The sequence below is a fragment of the Morone saxatilis genome, unplaced genomic scaffold (assembly GCF_004916995.1).
Source record: "Morone saxatilis isolate NCDOM2014 unplaced genomic scaffold, NCSU_SB_2.0 Contig10, whole genome shotgun sequence".
NCBI classification, from domain to species: domain Eukaryota; kingdom Metazoa; phylum Chordata; class Actinopteri; family Moronidae; genus Morone; species Morone saxatilis.
The window spans coordinates 6,280,122-6,299,620 of record NW_023339652.1 but is presented as its reverse complement, the minus strand read 5'-3'; the positions used below and the strand labels follow the sequence as shown (position 1 = coordinate 6,299,620).

General features: G+C 41.3%; 2 protein-coding genes across 2 annotated transcripts in view; both read right to left on the bottom strand.

Moving 5' to 3' along the window:
• anks1b (ankyrin repeat and sterile alpha motif domain containing 1B) overlaps positions 1–19,499 on the bottom strand; it is a gene marked incomplete in the record, with an annotated part of 204,431 nt that overhangs the window by 134,630 nt on the left and 50,302 nt on the right. Inside the window, 2 exon segments of the mRNA XM_035674093.1 lie at positions 10,558–10,714; positions 14,410–14,490. Of these exon segments, the coding sequence (XP_035529986.1) occupies positions 10,558–10,714; positions 14,410–14,490 (238 nt within the window).
• On the bottom strand, positions 17,479–19,443 carry LOC118337194 (LIM domain-containing protein 1-like). The gene has a single exon (XM_035674103.1). The coding sequence runs from the start codon at positions 18,853–18,855 to the stop codon at positions 17,494–17,496; it is 1,362 nt and encodes a 453-aa protein (XP_035529996.1). The 5' UTR covers positions 18,856–19,443; the 3' UTR covers positions 17,479–17,493.

The following is a 19,499-nucleotide window of genomic DNA, read 5'->3' as shown; positions in this document are numbered from 1 at the left end:
GTCTTTTCTATTCTGATAATCATCTCAACTCCTGAGATTTGTCTGGTCAATGTATTAAAAAGAACTGTTCAAGATTGACAGCAGTTTTCATTCCTGGGAGGAAAAATGTGAGGTAGAATTGTAAGCACCAGAACAACTGAGAGGACATTGTGGAAAGATTGTTTTGTCAACTGCTTTTTCAACAATGAACCCTGAAGTGCTCAGAACAATGGATATTTAAACATCCACGACTACTGGGTAACTCCATCTACTGATGAAGATAATGTGACACAAGCAAAAAGCTACAGAACAGCTACTTAGTGGACCTTACGGTGACATTGTTTGTCAACATCTGGCTACCAACATTTGGATTATGCCTTCAACAGGATGAGAATGCCTATATTTTCAGATTTAAAACACAAAGACAAGGATGCAGACGCAATGAAGCAAACCAGTCACATGCACACAAAATGCTAGAGATAAACCACAGATATGATAACCACAGGCACGGAAGCTGAAACTATTGTTTTGCTGTCGCTGACCTGTTCCGTCTCGGCAGCCTTAAACGGACAATAAAGCTTTGTCAGTCCAATCCGCTGCGTGAGGTGCAGCGGATTGAACTGACAAAGCTTTAGATAGGGAAAAGCGCAATTTCCAGACAGAAAGGAGAGTGACAAAGAGACGAACAGAGACACAGAGTGACAGGACGAGGGAGAGGCGAAAGAGAGAGCGGGAGATGTAGAAAATCCTCCCTCCATGTTCTCAGAGCGGGCTATATATTTCCATTACGCTCGCTGTGACAGCTTTCCGATATCATCTAGCACTTGGTGTATTGTTGCTGATTGGGCTCTGAGCAGCAGCCATCTACTAATGACACATCAACAGGCATGGCAGCACATTATTGACATGCCCATACAAATGGATGTCAGTGCTTTTCTCTCATATAACAGCTGATACACAGTTAATGGTCAGAAATATTTTTTTTAAAAAGTATGAGTAATGAAAAATATCTCTTTTTCACAAGACACTGTGTGGTTTTATTATAGATCTTAAAAGAGGATCATTTTTATGACATATCATTACTATCCATGCAGCATCCCCTTCATTATCTTTCTTAACTGAAGGACACACTTACACCCAATCTACCAGCACACTTGTAGTATTACAGTGCATTTATCTGCACACACACACATATTTCCCATAGCAAACACTATCAGTCTTATCTAAATTCATCTCCATGCGACCAAACAAACAGCTACATCCATGCAAATAAGCGAGCCTTATCAGACAGGCCCGGGCTGAAATGAAACCAGAGCGAATGAAGCGCAGAGGTATTTGTTTGAACATACACCGTGTTAATGCTGATGGACTGATATGCAGGATGAGCTTCGTCTACGTTACAGCATCTCATAATATCAGCAGCTCAGCTCGCTGCCTGGGGAGAGCTGGGTAAATAAATAGAGAATGGAGTAGACGAGACACAAAAGGTGAAACTCTTCTCCTTCTCGCTCTTGTCTTCTGCTTTTAGTATTATTATATTGATCTAAATATATATGGTAAATATATACATATTAACATTGTACGTTTTGTTTACCATTTTTGTTGCTATTACTCGTGGTTGTATTTCTGTTTTCTCAAAGTCAATTTGAAATTAAAATGTATTTTTATATATTCTTGGTGTTTGCTGTATGCATATTCTGTGATAATTATCTGCTCTGGTAATTTGACCGAGGCAATATTTATATGGATGGATTTCATACTTCTAATTGTTTAATCTCATCTGTGATTTCAAAGCTCATTTCTCACTCTGTACGTGATTCAAAATACCCGGTAAAATGACTTAGTTTGCCACCAGACCCAAATACCCCCATGAAAGAGAAACAGCTGTACTATCTATCCTCCTTTCTACAGTGCAGTAGTAGTGTGGTAGAGCTGCTGATGACTAAGCAGGTAATAACCAAAAAGTAACATTTATGGGGAATTAAAGCCAACTTTAACCAGCTTAATCCTTGGTCTTCCACTTTGTGAGGGAAGCTAACTGACTAGCTTGCTAGCTTTCCCTTTCAGATCGTAATACAAACTTAATTGTACAACTTGAATGTTATAACAGCTAACAGTAACCAACCCAATGTGGGCTTGTTAAAAAATGGAGCGGGAAATTTGTCTTGTATCAACATTCGTACGCTATACAGGGCGTGCTCCACTCAGTGGTACACCACAAACATTGACAGTGCGTCTCCTAGCAACCACTGCCATGGAAACCATCCACCCAGAGACCTGAATCTTAGTCAGTTTATATTTCCTTTTACAAAAAGTGAGTGACTTAAAGAAAATACTTCAATGCAGTAACGGACTGCACTTAAAATAAATAAATCACCAACATAACAACATAAAATAATGTATTCATCAAACCAGTATTTTTTCCCCTGTTTTCTTGATTAAAATTATACATGGTATTAAAATTACCATTACGTCTTCCAGCCGAAAAGGTAGGGATACAATTTTTCAAAAAGATAGCACATTATATAAAAAGATACTGCGACGAATGAGAGCTGGAAACAGAAGGAGATAGACGTGTATAATAATTAGCGCCCTGCTGTGTTGGTAAAGAGGCATAAGGGGCTAGAAAGGAGGAAGAGATGGAGAAGAATAAAAAAAAAGAGCAGTTACTGAGAGAGTGAACATGGAGTGAATGAAGTACCTGAGGCCAAGAGGACTGTATGTAAAAGAGAGCTGAGAAGATAAGAGGAGGAGGAGATGAGAGGAACAGGAGGGAAAAACACTGAGGGAAGGAGAAATAAGAAAGCAGCTATCCACATTTCACTGTCGCTGTCCACCTCTCACACTCGAAAGGTTAAATCCAAATAACACACAAACACTGCCTACAGAGGTCAGTGGTAGAAAATACCATCTTTATTCCCAAACAAAGAAAATAAATGATCAAACTATCAAAAAATTGGCTGTACATATCTTTATTTAAAATAGATAAAAAAAAATTAGTGCACATTATTCATTGTTCAGTTCCTCTTGTTTGAGGAGTATTAATTCGTATTTTCTTACCTTGCTATAAAATATTTATATATTATATTATATCATTCTTCATGTGAGGATGCAAACAGATGACCCAGTATGCACTATTGTCTAGGGTTGCAATGAACAATAGTTTTTTTATTGATGGATGGATTAAATCTTTAGTCTATAAAAGATGTCAGAAAATAGTAAAGTATGCCAATCATCATTTCATTTTCATCATTTTGTTCAACAAACAGTCAAAAACAAAGATATTCAGTTCACAATGATTAAAAACAAAAAAAGAAAAGGATTTACTTGATAAATAACCGAAACATTAAATAATTATCAAAATTGTGGCCAACTAATCAACTAATTGATTAATCATTTCAGCTATACTAATGTCATGATACTTTTAAACACCTTCCTATATAGTATTGACTTTAAAACTCTGATCTTGACTGTTGACAACTGCTATTTCAGTTGTTAATATTTTTTTATTGATTACAATATAAAATTAAACTGGTATCCTTCAGGCATAGTTACAATCTCTTACATAAAAAGGGTTGTTTTACTTGATCGATTTCTATGCATAAGTCAAAGATGTATTCACAGATATGATTTAATTCCAAATACAAAACATGACCTTTTGTAGAAGCAAGAGTCTGAGACTAATTCTACTCAATACATCACAACTGATTTGATCTGTATAGTTAAGAAAATATTTTTCTATCCTTGACAAGTGTTACCGAATATGAAAAATGGAAATTTATGACTAAAAAGACTAAAAGAATTCAATAAAAAAGGAAATTCAAAGAAATAGCTCTCTGTAAAAGTGGACTGCTTTTATCAGACTGAAGAATTTCAGTGCTCGGGGAAGAACAGTACATTTGCCCTGATGGTTGAAGGGAGACTAAATGAGTCTGAATGACCTGGGTCCCATCTTGAAAAGGATTTTCACTGCTGCAGTGCCCCTTTAACAAGACACAAATGCCCAACAGAAGCAGGCTTGCCTCTCTGTAGTTGAATATTAAACTCTGACCTCCCTATAGGACGAGCAATTTAAAGAGGAATCTCTTTGTGGGGTCAATTAAGCACCTCCTGTCAAATTACCACAAAAGGAAAATCCTGCAAATGTTTTTTCCATGTCTTCATATAACACCTCGATTAACACGTTCACACACAATCTGCTCTCAGTTTGCAATAATCACTCAGGGCTGTAGTTTGTTTTGATTCATGGTGAGATGAATCAGTTTTCTTCTACTGAACTTTAATTAGGAAGCTCTTGCCGACGGAGCGCCAGGCTGAGGAAAACATATGACATTACTTTTTTTTATAAACAGATTACTCATAAGAAAACATCCTATGGCTCAGTGTGACTGTGTGTGTGTGTTTCGCAGCATGGCGGTAGGCAATGTTTGAGCAAGGACTTTCCCAGGGCGGTTTCTCGTAGTAGCATGTGTTCTCACAGAGGCCATGTTCACGTGTTAACCGTCAGGAAACATATGGTTTCATTTTCATGTGTGGTAGCAACATGTGTGCATGATGCAGCATGGAGACATTTGTGGATACACACAGCAGGCGAGCAACCTCATGACCTTTTACCTTTGTCTTAGTTCACACAGCCTCTACGCTCCCAGAAGGCCTTGCTGCACCTGGAGAGAGTCATGCAGGAAGCACTTTATGCATGTATGTGTCAACACATGTGCACGACACATTGCACCAGCCTTCTAATCTCACTTATTATCTCAATAATTGTATGCTGCTGATCTCCTTTGTTCTCCCAAAGGAGTTAAAAAGGGAGGTGGACAAGATGGAGAGGAAGCAAAAGGGGAACAGTATAAGCTCTCTGTCCTTCTGCTGGTGGAAAAGTAAACATTCTTGGGATGTATCTGCAGCACAGGGGGACATACTTGACCTCATCAGTCACCCACGCAGAATGACCCTTAAATTGACTAGACCAGAGGCCCTATACAGAAGAGGCCCAGAGGTTGTGTGCTTGTTCTCTCTCTCTCACACACACACACACACACACACACAAAACATCTGTGGGATCAACAGTCTGGAGGACACAACTGTCCGTCACAATGCCATGGTCAGGCGCAAGCTTGCTCTGGGCAAGTGCCCGGAGGTAAAATGTGCCATCATTAGTCAGGCTATATATTCTAACTAAATACATGTTACTCTAAGTGCTGCTGGTTCAAAGCCCCCGGCCAAAAAGCCACTGAACAAGGGGCTAAACTTGGCTCAGACATCATGGTACAACATCCCCGTTGCTAGTCCAACAGGGGAAATTTATTTCATGTCATTCCCCATCACTCGTTCCCCTCATCTTTTGTCATCTCACCACTGTTAATTCTATAATAAAGCCATAAAATGTCAGAAACAATACTTGTTTCTTGCATCTATCCTGCAATAATACTACACCATGTTTTATTAAAATGTTATACAGTAGAATGAAAGAAGCATCCCATGCACTACAGTATTGTATAGCAGTCCATAGGCCAAATGAAACATTTTAGACTAGTCTCATTTATGTCACTGCAGTGTAATACATTTAAAATTGATTTGAAACTTGCTTTGGTTGGGTAAGGCATCACTTCAAACTTATTTTATTTTGTTGTAACATTCTGTGTTATGCAGCTACATAAATATGGTAGATGAGGCTGTTCAAAAGCTTGAGGCAACCACATTCATATTATTATTTTAGATAGGATTTTTGCCATAGAGCTTGTGACTGTGGTGTTTTTCAGTGGCCAATTCTCAGTTGTTGGAGCCTCCTTGAATGAACCACCAAGAAGACTCTCTTAAAATGGTCATTGTAAAGATAGACTGAGTGGTGTAGGAAGGACACTTGTGTCAGATGAGACTGCTGACCACCATTTCATAGGATGCTGTGCCCCTCATTGATCTGTTCATCACCTGCTGAAATACTGATGGGTCCCATGAAGGCCGAATGAGGAACTGTGAAGTCTACAGTAAGTGTATAAAAAGGTGTTTGGAAATGTCATTACCCTTTAATAATGCCTTTTAACAAGGTTGCTCCCATTGCCCCTGGGCGGCTTATTTAGTCCATTTACTTTTTGAAGTCCAGACAGGCCCTCAGTTTACTGTTTTGAGGGTGTAGAAATTAGGTTCAGTCACTCCCATCTCTCTCATCATTTTCAGATCAAGACAGGTAACAGACCCAGTGGGACTCTAGGATCCTTTAAAGAGATATGATGATCTATCACTAGCTGTCTACAAAAACAAGTCAAGGGTCAAACTTCTTCCTTTTTATTTGAGAGTCAAGTCCAGGTGTATCTGCTCCCCTCTAAATGCTAAAATATGCACACACACACACACACACACAAAATAGACTACTGAAGCTAACAGGCCATCTTCTCCACATCTCATAATTGAAGATTGTTATTCTTAGTTACAGGCCTAAAGTGAAGCATCAGTTCATGAGTCAAACTGAGCGGGAGAAAGAGAGATCACAACAAACAACGCCTCATTCTTCAAGACATGCATTTGGCCCTGCGAGCAGAGTGCAAGCCTCAAGTAAACAAGCTATCTTTCACCATCCATCACTGTCTCTCACACATTCAAACACACACATAAACATGCACACACACTATGTATAATCATCTTCTCCAGTCAGATGGCCTCCGCCTCTCTCATACACACACATGCTACCACAATAAACAAAAACAGCTGTGAATGGGAACTACAGGGACCAATTAGGCAGTAAACAGTGGGCTGGAACTGGTTTACCGCCAACTAATAACTTCCACTAACCTTGAATAATCCTCTATTGGCTGCAGCGTGACACTGGCCCACCTACACACTTCCGCTACCTCTCTTTCTGTCAATTTCTTAATGCTCTCCAAGACCTTTCACACTCATTACAGCTCCCCCCTGCGTCCTTTTCCACACTCTCATGCCGCCATTTGTCACCTCCTGTACAAAGGTGAGCACAAATGTTACATTTCCCTCTCTCATGTAAGAAAAGAGCATATATTGAGAAAGCATATGCCGCTGTGGAGTCACCCTATAAACCTAAGCTACACACACAGATACACACACAGACACACACACACACTCAACCTCTGACACGAGGAATAGTGTGCGTGGGCAGAGTAATATTATTGAGAATGAGGTAATGTGCAGCCAATGGCTTGCTGCTGTAAGTCTGAATGATGGGTGTGAACACGTGTGGGACTCAGTATATCACCCTGACTAATGTATGCAGGCCCTGCTCTCTACTGCAGACAAGACAGACGGGGAAAATATGGCGCTTAGGCATCGTAAACACGCAAACACTACATAAATCTTACAGATTTATGCTTGCAACCTGAGGACAACTGTACCCTCATACTGAGAATGCATAACTGCAAGACTGTACAAATATGCATAATAACAGCATTGTAAAATGCAGGTACCGTAATTCAAACTTGGAGCTAAACCAATATTTAGCTAAATTCAGCACTTAAGGCAAAAATAAACTTTAAGAATGTCAAAGCGCAGCCATGCTTCAGTCTGCATTGCTGTGTTTGTATGCAACAGTGTGACAGACAGTCAGGTAATGTGAGCTCTGTAGCTTCATACTTTCACCAGTGTTTATTTTACAGAAATAGAGATAAAAACTGATGATAACATGGTAGATAAAACCTGTCATTTTCAGCCTGTTGATAAACAAGGCTCAAACTGAGACGCATGATACAGAGATACAAGACAAGCTGATCAGTGTAATTAGATGATCTAACAAATGAGATGTTATATGAGAATTTATAAAAAAGGTTCTTTTCATTTCACAGATGCACATAAATGTTCTGCAAGATCTTAAGTGTCATAATAAATATTAATATTTTCTATCCCCAGACTGCATACACCTTTTAGACAAATCAATGTATACTGTATTTCACAAATAACATGTTTTTAGTGCCACAGTGGTTAGCACTGTCATACCAAGGGGGTTCTGGGCTTGTTTCTACCAGTCTTTCTGTGTGGAGTTTGTATGCTTTCCCTGTGCCTGCATGAATTTCCTCTGGTGGCTCCAGTTTCCTCCCACAGTCCAAACACATTAACTGCAGACTCTAAACTGCTCTTAGGTGTGAATGTGAGCATGAATGATTGTATGTCTTGATGTGTCAGCCCTGTGATTGACTGGCGACCTGTCCAGGGTGTACCCCGCCTCTCGCCCAATGTCAGCTGGGATTGGCTCCAGCCCACCTTGACCCTGAAGGATAAGCAGGTATAGCTAATAGAAACAGTAACTGTAATTGTAGATATACCTCTTGTCTTTGGTTTTAGGATAAACAACAACAACTACCTCTAAAAAAAGGAGAGAAGGAACTAAAGAAATGCAGGAAACAATTGAAAAAAAAAGAAGAAAAAAGTAACAAAGAAAGACAAATAAACAATTTAACTTGCTAAACTTGGCAAGATACTAAACCTGGCATAAATACAGCTGTCAAAATTCTTGTCCACACTACTATACTCAATAAGCAAAGGCTTTTATTGCTTATTGTTCTGATTCTAATGTTTTCTTTGCCTATGTAAAACACTTTGAATTGCCTTTGTGTTTGAAATATGCTTTATAAATGAAGCTGCCCTTCCTTACCTACACAGTACATGTTTAAACAATACATTTATATATTATTTAAAGACATTAGCTTAAAATATCACCACTGCATGCTGTAGTATGAAATACATTTTTCCTAAAACACTGGAGAACAGCAACAGTATTGTAAAGCCACCAGAAATCCATTTTGGCATATGTTGGCAGCAATGGAGCATTAATCTGTCTCCATTGTTAAAATTATGCCTTTCAGCTATAAAGTCTTGCCTCTTACACATAAACAGCATTAGGGTTTCCTGAAAGTTATTAGAGAAAGATCATTAAACAAAATGGAACAAGAAAAAAACAGATACACCCGAAGACCGACTACACTTCATCACTACAATAACTGGAATGTTTTGCATAGTGTACCACAAAGGTCTAAAAGCATGTCACCAGAGATTTCCATATGTCCCTCAAGCAAAACACCATTGCACACACATTAACACACATTGACTGTGTACTGAAGTCAGCATCAATCTTCAGTACCTTCTCAATCAGCATCTTCCACCCTGTGTGTGTCCACGCTGCCTGCTCAGCTCTACAAATCATTGACAGGGTAAAAAAAAAAGAAAATTACCCATGTTCACTTGCTGACAAACCTCTTCATTTCAGGGGCAAGGGACACCATTTATCACAACAAACAATTAGGCTCTAACAACTCTCAGAGGGAAACGATTTGGCTAATGGTGACAGAGGAAAATGTGCTTAATAGGCAGAGTAAATAACGCTCCAATAAGCTGGGGGTCCATTATTACACCGCCATCAGGAATAGGAATATTAAAACAGACATCTTAGCCATTAACATTTTAGCCAGCACTTCTGAGTTACCACCACTTCCCGTGTGCCTTGTACTCATCTTAAAATGCGGAGCATCAGCGAGCCATGACATCACCAATACACTGCAAGCGGAGATGGACAGAAAATACTGAGGGAGGAGAAGAAGGTCATTTTTGCTGATGAGGAATGACAGCAGCGGCAGGCTGAATGCTCCCAGAGCTGAAACGCTCACCCGGCTGTCAGAGAGAGATCACTGGGAACTGTAAAAGATCGGCTCTGTTAGATAGGACCCATAAAGAGACGACCTGTGGCAGCGCTGGTTTAAAAATGCCCCACGAAATACAACAGAAGAATTCAACTTTAATTTAGTTGATAAGACCTTTCTTGTTCTGAAAGAGTGAAAGCACACAGGGAGGGTGTTTCTTTCAGCCACAATTAACCATTTCACATGTAAGTGGGGGCTCAGGGGTCCCCGAAAAACACGAACGAAGGTTAGATTCATGTATCATTTCTTTTATGGAAGGTAGCAACACACAACTTGCGAAATGGCTACCTACAAGTCCAAACAAAAATGTTAGTGATACTCTGCTGAGTCCTCTCCCAGTGATACATTAGAGGTCAGGGCCAGCAGCAGAAGCCCACCGACGAGAGGTCCTCATGATCATAACAGATCTGTGGTAAAGCTAGCTGAACCTGACATGCATTCATTCATTTATTAAACACAGACACACCCAATACAAAAGCGACCTGAGCACAACCAGATCCAAACAGACCAAAAGATAATTAGCACTGCTACAGAATGCGGTAGACCCGAACAGACCCCGATAGATGGAGAACAACAACACTGGCAGCAGCATTATGCGCTATCAAGCATGAAGCGCTATCAATTAACAAGCAGCCACAATCGACTACAGCAGCAATATTGCTCATGTCCTATGAACAAAATAAAGTCATAGAAACTTATTAAGCACCCAGGTTGGGTCTGGGTTCCTCAGAACTGAGTGGACCCATGAAGACCTTGACCGCTGACAGAGCAGGTAGCTGTTTAGTATGTCAAGAGAAAGGAGCTGCATGATCATAAGCTCCAAATGTTCATTCTTTAGGCATCTTTTGGCTGTGTCTTTTGTGCCACAAGGTACCTCAGACCAAGGCATACTGAATGGTGATGATGGGATTGTGGCGTTTACCTGTTGGTTGACACGGCAGTGTGAGGGTCCGTGGTGCATGAGGATGCGGACGATGTCCACATCTCCCCGCCAGGCGGCCAGGTGCAGTGGGAAGCAACCCTTGCTGTCAGCGATGTTTGTGGACGCCTCAAACTGCAACAGCTTTAGTACCACTTCCCTGAGAAAGACAGACACACACACACACAGATCAATATATCATCAGATCGAAAGATGGAGGGATGGAGAGAGGGAGGAGGAGGAGAGCTGGGCACTAAGACCTAAAATCCATATCATGGAATATTGTCACATTTCACCCAAAAAAACACAAGAATAACTCACTTTGCAACATACAATAATTGTATAATTTTACTGAATATGTCATATATCCAAGAAGGAATCAAACTATATAACTGCTTATATAATAAATGCTTGCTGCCTTTTCTCCTGCCTCATATTCTGTGACCTTGGTGACCCTTTAACTGGTTAAATAAATAAAATAATAAGTGTCCAGTCAATCACATCACAATCACATCACATATGTTAGAGCCAAAATTAGCTTGAATAACCCACACAGGATGTTTTTCCCGTACCTACCATTTAAGTTATTATATCTTTGACATCTTGCCAAAAAAACAATATGGTGGTGAAGTTTTGCAACACCACACCACATCTTTACTGCAACTCCTCCTTATTTCAACTGAACCATTTTTGTTTAACTATAACTACTCTCAAGAAGATAAGGGATACAGAATGCTGTTCTATTTTTAATGAAACACAAGGACAGAATAAGACAGAATAAACTTGGAAATGTTGCCCTTCACATCTGCATGAATAACATTGCAAAAATCATGGCGTGTTTTGTCTTCCCTAACGCTGCCTTCAAATCTTCAGTGAGTTAGCCCTGTTTGATACTCAAAAACACAGGTTTATGTACATCAACATGTACATTTGGGACTGAATTGGACTGAATTAATGTATTTAAATCAGGTGTTCTATCTACTTTTCTGTTTCCTCCTTCACTCACATCATAGATTTACAACCACAAGTTCTGCTCAGTATCAAGCTGGCACCTACCTGAAGTACCTAATGTAAACCACGGGCTTATAGTTCATGGAGGGATGTATGGTGTTACTATGAGTGAAGGATCAGTATACCGCCCAGGCCAGGAGGCAGTGATAGCAGGGAGTTCAGCTGAAAATGATCACAAACTGAGAACAGACAAATGCTCTCATGTTTCCCTCTAATAAAGTAATCTCCCTTACACAAATAGATAAAGTGACAAATCATTGTGCCTGTGCTTGTTCTGGAAATCCACTTAGCTGCTGCTCAGTAGTAATGTCAGCAGGGCTGTTTCATATTAGGAAGTCTTCAGCTGAAGTTGTCACCTCTCTCTGTAGAGGAAAGGTGAAGGGCTTCATTTGCATTTGAAATGTCAGGGGGAGAAACAGAGGAGGGAGAAGGGCAAAACCTCTCCCGGGACCAGAGGTGAAAGCAGCACTGAGATGCTTAATGAACTGCTTTGTTAATTAATGAGTTATTCAATTTTTATATAATTGACTCACTTTAAGTGGAAATTATATAGCAAAACCACACTGGCAGGATCTGGGGGTCAAATATAAGAATATTCAACTTCTTGCTCCAAAAGTTTTATGTGGTAAAAAAAATGATTAAAATGATCTCAAACAACAATTTAAACCCAGCTTGAATAACAAATCTCTGAATGCAGCACTGTCTGCCGCCAAGTTTCTTCCATCTATGTCTTAATTGCCAGTTCTCTTTTTACTTTCCCACCTAAACGTTAAATCACTCCTCTGTAGCTTTTTGTTGGTGGCCTAATTTTCACTGTGAGGCTGCATTTTTCTCTCCCTCCCTCCCTCCTCTCCTCTTGAGTTGATGTGAAGTAGGAAATCCACATAATTGCCCCCAAAACACAGTACTAATCCTTCAGTTCCGCCGAGCTGGGATAGCAGTCAGGCTTGCAGCTAATCCACACTGTGTAACGGATTTCTCAGCAGGCCCAGGTGAAGAAAGGAAGCTGCACAGTAGCTCTGTGCAGATACAGACACAGAGTATGCACACATTTAAACTTCTGCAGAAATAGTGTGTTTGCAATTTTGACCCATTGCCCAAGAGTACCGGCGTGTCATGACACGCAGAACAACACAAGACTGCTGTAATGCGACGATGATTGGTTGTGATCATTTAACTTAATATAAAGATTACATTTGTTCTCTAAATTCTGTAATCCTTCGTCTAATTAAACCTCATAAGATTAACTCTGAAATGCACTGACACCAGTCTATGAGTCTAAGACCATTTATGTTCTGTATTTATATTAATTAATTCAACCTTTATATTAATTGGCTATAATCAATTCTTCTATAATATTATAATATTATAATATCTACAAGTCAGACTAAAGACTAAATAAAGATGTCTACATTCATCCCTTGCACAAGCTGTCATGAGTATAGGAGCAATTTTCCATGAATCCTGGTTAACTTAAAAATTTCCCCTTTCATACAACCCCCCCACCCCCCACAAAAAAACATGGTTGACTGAGCAACCATGTCAAAAACCAAAACCGCTCAGCTCTCTTCACTCCAGCAGAAAATGTTCTGGAAGAATCCCAGAGTTACAAGGATCTTTTACTGGGGAAATTCAGTTTAGAGTGTAACAATACAAGAACTACCAGTAGCACAAAATGAATTTCAGCCCTGTAGCAGAGCTGACATGCTGTTATTGTAGCAGGGCTCAGTACTAACAAAGTCGACACACTCGGACGCAGAATACTAGTTTTGCTTTGGGCAAAATGAAACGACTGACAACCTCTTCACTGATGTGTATTTCCTCCATGTTACTGCAGTCTTTAAAAGCCATTATCTATTTCCTTATTCACGCCACAATGTTATTAAAACACAAATAATACACGCCACATTTTTTCTTTCTTCCGGTCATTCGTTGGCGCTGATCGGCAGGTGTCACTGATTGTTACAATGGAAACGCTAATTAGCAGTCATCATTAGACTAGTGTAAGACCAAGTTTAAGACTGGTCTAACACTACAGATCGATTTAAAATGTCTTTGTACAACCGGACTGTCAGCACCAAACAGCAGACAGACAGTTAGCAACTAGCTAGTGAGAAGAATTTTGCAGCCAAAAGACACAGATAGGCTACTTTCCTCAGGTGTAGTAACTTACATTTTACTTAAATTTTCGCCATTTGGGCAGAAATTAAAATTTAAAAAGTGATTATAATCTGTCAATGTTGTGTTCACAATTGGTTTCTGCTGCCCCCAAATGGTCAAAAAAATAATTGATTGCATGTTTATTCAGAAAACTCAAAAGAGACCTGCTCAAAATTTAATATTAAAGGTCAAGTGTGTAACATTCAAAAGGATCTATTGGCAGAAATGGAATATAATATTAATAGGTATGATCCTGCACACAACATTCACCTATAGCACAAAGCACATATACTACAACCTGAGAAGAATAATTACTAAATTATTAAATACATTTTGTCTTCACTTGACAGCAGAAATAGGAAAACAATCAAAGGAAAAATGCATTTTCTGACTTTTTTTCCACTAACTAGATAATTTATTTCACATACATGACATTTCAGCACTCTAACATATTAGTACTGAAAAAAAAGTCAATCAATCAATCAGTGGATTGACAGAAAATTACATTCATTTTGGTGACTATTGAACAAAAATACCAATAATTTGATGGCTTCCAGCTCACACACTTGACAGACTTGCACATACATATAAAAAAAACATATAAACGTAAACACACACCTCTTCAAACGCTTTTGTATTGAACTATAGAGCACCTCGATTTATTAATAATTGAAGAAGTCTTACCTGTGTCCATTTAGTGAAGCATGATGTAAAGGCGTGTATCCTGTGCTGTCTGTGCAGTTGACATTCAGGCCCTTCCACATGCTGGAGAGAAAACAGAGATACATAAGAATTATTCCTCAAAGTGAGATACACACACTCCACTTGGCAACCACTTTTATATCACCTCTCAATTGAAGTGTTGTCTTGGTAAAGTGCTGGTTGACAGTAGTGTTGAAGTGTTGTTTTTGAGACGTTGTTAGCTCATTGTCACACATATTTTGGACTGTTTCTTAGACAGAAAACACAACACAGGCTCGAACATTTTAGCAGCTTTGGTTTTTTTTTGCAGAGATACAGCTCTTTCAACTGTTTAGTGATGTTTGTTCAGTGTTAAATTGCTATTTATCTACTGAGAAACAGATGAGTACTTGCTGTGAGTTAATTGATTTAATAATTGTGGCGTTTCCTGTAGTGGGAGGAGCTACAACTTGTATAAAAAAAGAGATTTGGAGCTCTTTCAAGAAGATGAAGGAGGCCAGAATTGCTTCATTTCTTCTTGTTTGTTTGTTTGTTTGTTCTTTTTCTCATTAAAAAGTATTGGGTTTTCTTTCTTCGCACAAAAGAATTTTACTTTTATGTATTTGTTTCCTGAGGCGAGAAGTATAGTTTCTCATTTGGGGGCTACAGCCAGAAGAGTTTAAGTCCTATTTCATCATATTGGCAAATAAGGAAAGTGACTGAGGTTGACTCTTGTACTCGCAAAAGGCTGAGCATGCAAATAAAACCACACTAAACAGACTCTCATAAGGAAAGCCAGCTATGCACATATACACACACAGAAACAGACATCCACACACTATTACACAAATAGAGCCCAGGGTTTTCCCAGGGCTATAATTATATGACCTCTCTTTTTCACATGAACTCCTCCAAGCGCGTCAGAGAGAAGTACTAATTAGCTGAATTCCAGTTTGAGCAGCTCCGCGGTGCCGAAAAGCTGAATCAAGTAACTTCTAGAAACGACTATATTACGTTTTTTTTAAATATATAAATTAAAGACGACTCTTCTGACATACAGACATGAAGTAGGTTTACTAGTATGAAGTAAGACAACACTAGGTTTTAAAATAGGTTCACATTTTTCTGTTTATTTCTGTTTCAGGCCCTAAACTGATGCATATAATTATCAGAAATATGTATCTGGACACAACCCTCATGTTGGCTCTCCCAATAATTGAGTGAATGCATCAATACTTGACTTTACTATGCCTTTATTGTATATTATTTTTATTTTATGGCCTGTATTTGTTGTATAATATAAAACAATGATTTCTATTAAATGTATTATAATGAATGCAGCGCCCTTTGCCTTTTATTTTCCCTTCCCTTGACAGATTCTGTGTCTTAAGTTGAATTTTCCCTTTTTTCAAAGAGTGGAGCCGAAGCTGCCGGGCAAACAGTTGAGCGCTGTGGAAGCAGCAGAACATTCAGCGAGTTTGACAGACATCAACACAATGATCAAGGTCAGTGGCTTTTACACGGCAGGCGCGTGCACACTAACACGCAACTAACCCTGAATTAAAAAGTGGTATTAAGGACTGGCTGCACACAGACACAGTGTTCATCGATCAATACCAAGTCGGTTGTTGTGAAGGATGCAGAACATTTTACTGCTGAATTCAATGCTGAACTAAACGATGGCTGCAAAAAACAACCACAGCCAGGTGGCCTTAAATCTAGATAAGTCCAATAGCTGCAATTTACACAAAAACAAAGTGTTATGAAATCAAAAGCAGCAAGAACAAATGTACTAATAAGTGAACACATCTTTTTAACGAGAAACAAAACAGAAAAGAGTATATACACACACACATGAACGTTAATACTGCAGTATGTTACACACAGAGGTCAGAGGGCAGTAGACCACAGACAGAAAGACACAGCACAAGCTTGTTTCTATTGGGTCAGCTGATCTCTACACACTGCGAGAGGGTGTGTGTGTGTGTGTGTGTGTGTGTGTGTGGATAACAGGGGGTATCTGCCCCATCTCGCGCTCTCTTTCTCTCACGGTGCGGCGGGACATCCCGTTTTTCATGAATGGCCTTGGCTCTGAACACCTGGCCACCACGTGATGACTCTCTCCGCAACACAAACACACACTCGCAGCACAACACGGTATAGATCTGTTCTGTGTCTGAATGTGGGACAGAAGCCTGTCAGCTGACCTCACGGCGAAGCATCTGTTTTTCCAATGATGCATTAATTTCCTGACGGCGCTCCAACAGTGCAGATAGAGCGGCTGAAGGGCTACAAGCAGTGATATGAGGAATAGAAACTCCAGTAATCTGCTGATGATGGACGTTCTTCAACAACATGTCTCTATCCCTCAGCCTGTTGTGTGCTGATTATAATCTCAGTTGCAGAAAATAACATCATATATTTAAAATATGTGAAACGTCAGGATAGATCAGACCAGGTCAACAAGCCACAAGTGTTTTCCAAGATAAAACACGTGTTGTGTTCATTAAAAATGTGCACCCACATGCCACAACTATCAGTCAGTCACAGCTGCTGTTCTTCATCACCATTTTCTCCGAGCGCACGTGTTCGTCGACTGCACGAGCATGCTCACAAAGAGTCGTGAGAAATGTGCAAGCACAGGTCTGTAGTTATGACATCATTTGAAAAACATGAACGCCAGTGTCGGTCGATAAAACTCAACGTGGGGTGGAGCGTTAAAACAACTTCACTGGGGTCTAACTAATGAGTTCAGTGAGCAATGCTGCCTCAATGATAATAATCAAATCTCCAGGAGGAGATAAAGAGAGAAACATTCTCCTTCTGGCCTTGGCGCCACCTTTTACAGACAATGAATCATTTAACAAACGACATGAAACCAATTAGAAAACGATTCTGTCTGCGTTCCACAGAAGAGAAGGAGAGGCCTCCCACAGTGTCTGCCTAATAAGTTCAGCTATTTTATCAGCAGAGACCACCAGAATGCCATCAAACAAAGGCAGAAGACAATCCTGCTCCTGATTAGGCCACAGAAACACACGAGGGAAACACAGACGGGGGATGACAAAGGGTGACAGTGTGTGTAAATCAAAAACAAGTGGGTTCGTGTTCTGAACTGTGGGTGGACGGTTCTGTCATTTCAGTGGGTTTTACAGCAGCGGACAGACGGACAGAAGCCCCTTGTTGATGCTGGATAGTCTGAACTGTCTTACCAAAGTAGTCCGCTTTTGGTTGGGCGTCCATCTCTTTCTCCAGCCGTTTAGTGAGGGCCTCTAGTTTTATTTCGGCTGCTGAAGGCCCCTGTTCAGGAGGTTGCGTGAGGAGAGACTGGCAGAGGAGTTGGACAGGCTTGGAGGAGCACGGGACTTCAGCTTCAGCTCTGGTGGCCGGTCCAAAGCCGGGCAGCTGGCTCTGACCTTGAACCTGGCTGCTGCTTTTGGATACAGTGCCAGGGAGCTGGGCTGCGGACGTCACCTGGGCTTTCGGTGGAGCTGCCTCAGAAGGTGCGGGGAGAAGCGAGGAAGCTGGCAGGGGACCATTGTGGTTGGTAGAGGGTCTCGAGGTGGGAGAAGGTGGCGCGTAATGGGCCGCAGACGGTGCAGAGGGCTGCTGGGTGCTGAAGTCAGCCCCTCCTGTGAAGGCGCTCAGAGGCAGGGCAGGGATGAGGTCTGGTTTCGCTGAGCCAGAGCGCTCCCCGGCCCATCCCCTGGCTGGACCAGCAGAGGAGGGGGGACTACGGCTTACAGACGGGGGGACAGCATGGTCCTGCTGAGGTGGAAGACTGTTGGCGGTGGGGGACGCAGGCTGGTACTGGGGCTGCTGCTGAGATGCACTGCTGCTCACAGACCCGGGCACTGATGGGGGGAGCTGGTTCTCACTGGAGGGGGCCCAGGCAGCCGGCTGGGGGACAGGGTGGCGAGCATGTGCAGGGGCGCTGTGAGACGCGTTTCCTGGGCTGGGGGGAGTAGGGGCGCTGTGCTGGTATGAATGTGGCTCTAAGCGCTCCTTATTATCGTAATTGTTTCCGTAGCCATATGCCCTGCCGGCTGGAGGTTCAGACTGGACGCTTGTGTGTTTCTGGCCGTCAAACGGTGCGTACTGACTCCCAGCCGTGGTGCCCGGCACAGGGCCAGAGAGTATCGGGGGCTTCGCCGCCGCTTCCCCCGGCTGTCTGTAGCTATTGATGGGTGGTCTGTCCTTGGTGTAATGCGTGCTGTTGTGGCCCCCATTCATTTTTATGGCCTGGTTGTTTTTTGCCATCTCCTCTTGGTGTTTCTGCATGTGTATTTTAGTCATTTTAGAGGCGAAAACTTTTCTCGTCTCTTCAAAGTCGGGGTTATTTCCCGCATCCCTCCGCGTCCGAAATAAACCATCCCTGGACGCTTCGTACATGTTCAGGTCCTCGATAAACTTACTCGCCTCGAGTCCCAAATCCTCGTACTTATCCATTTTGAAGATACTTTGCGTGTCTGCTTCAATGAAGTAAAGTTACGAGTTTATGTTTAAAGGCTAAAGCCTGAATCACAATCTGTAAAAGAGTGATACTTCCAGAGTGAATGAGTAGCTTACAGTCCAGCAGCTCGTAGTCCTGACAGGAGACCGGGGTCCAGACCCAGGGATATAAAAAAAAAAAACTAAACTTTTCTGTTATTCCAAACTTTCCACTTCTTCTTTTTATAGTCCGGGTAAAGAATTAAAAGTTTAAAACTCCGCGTCCCCTCTTCGGTCAGCCTGCCCGTCCGTCCCGCTCAGCTCTGCCCCGAACAAGCCGCCGTCTGTCTGGTTATAAATGTGAGCAGATCCCAGATCCGATAGCCCGGACGACCCCGCAAACTGCCCCCTCCTCCCGCTTTACAGTCCCAGCGGGGGACCTTCATTCAAAACTTTACCCCCGCCTCCCCTCCCACAGTCCAAGTCTTGTCTAGAAAGTAAAAGCAGTTAAAATAAAGCTAATGTGTCGTTAACGTCGCGACGTTCAACCGGTAAAAGTAGTCAACGGTTAACGGCCGTACGTGGCCACCGGTCGTCAGTTGGGACTACGAGCAGGGAACGGTTGGTTTTTAAAGGTACAGTGCTGACATTCAGCAACAAGT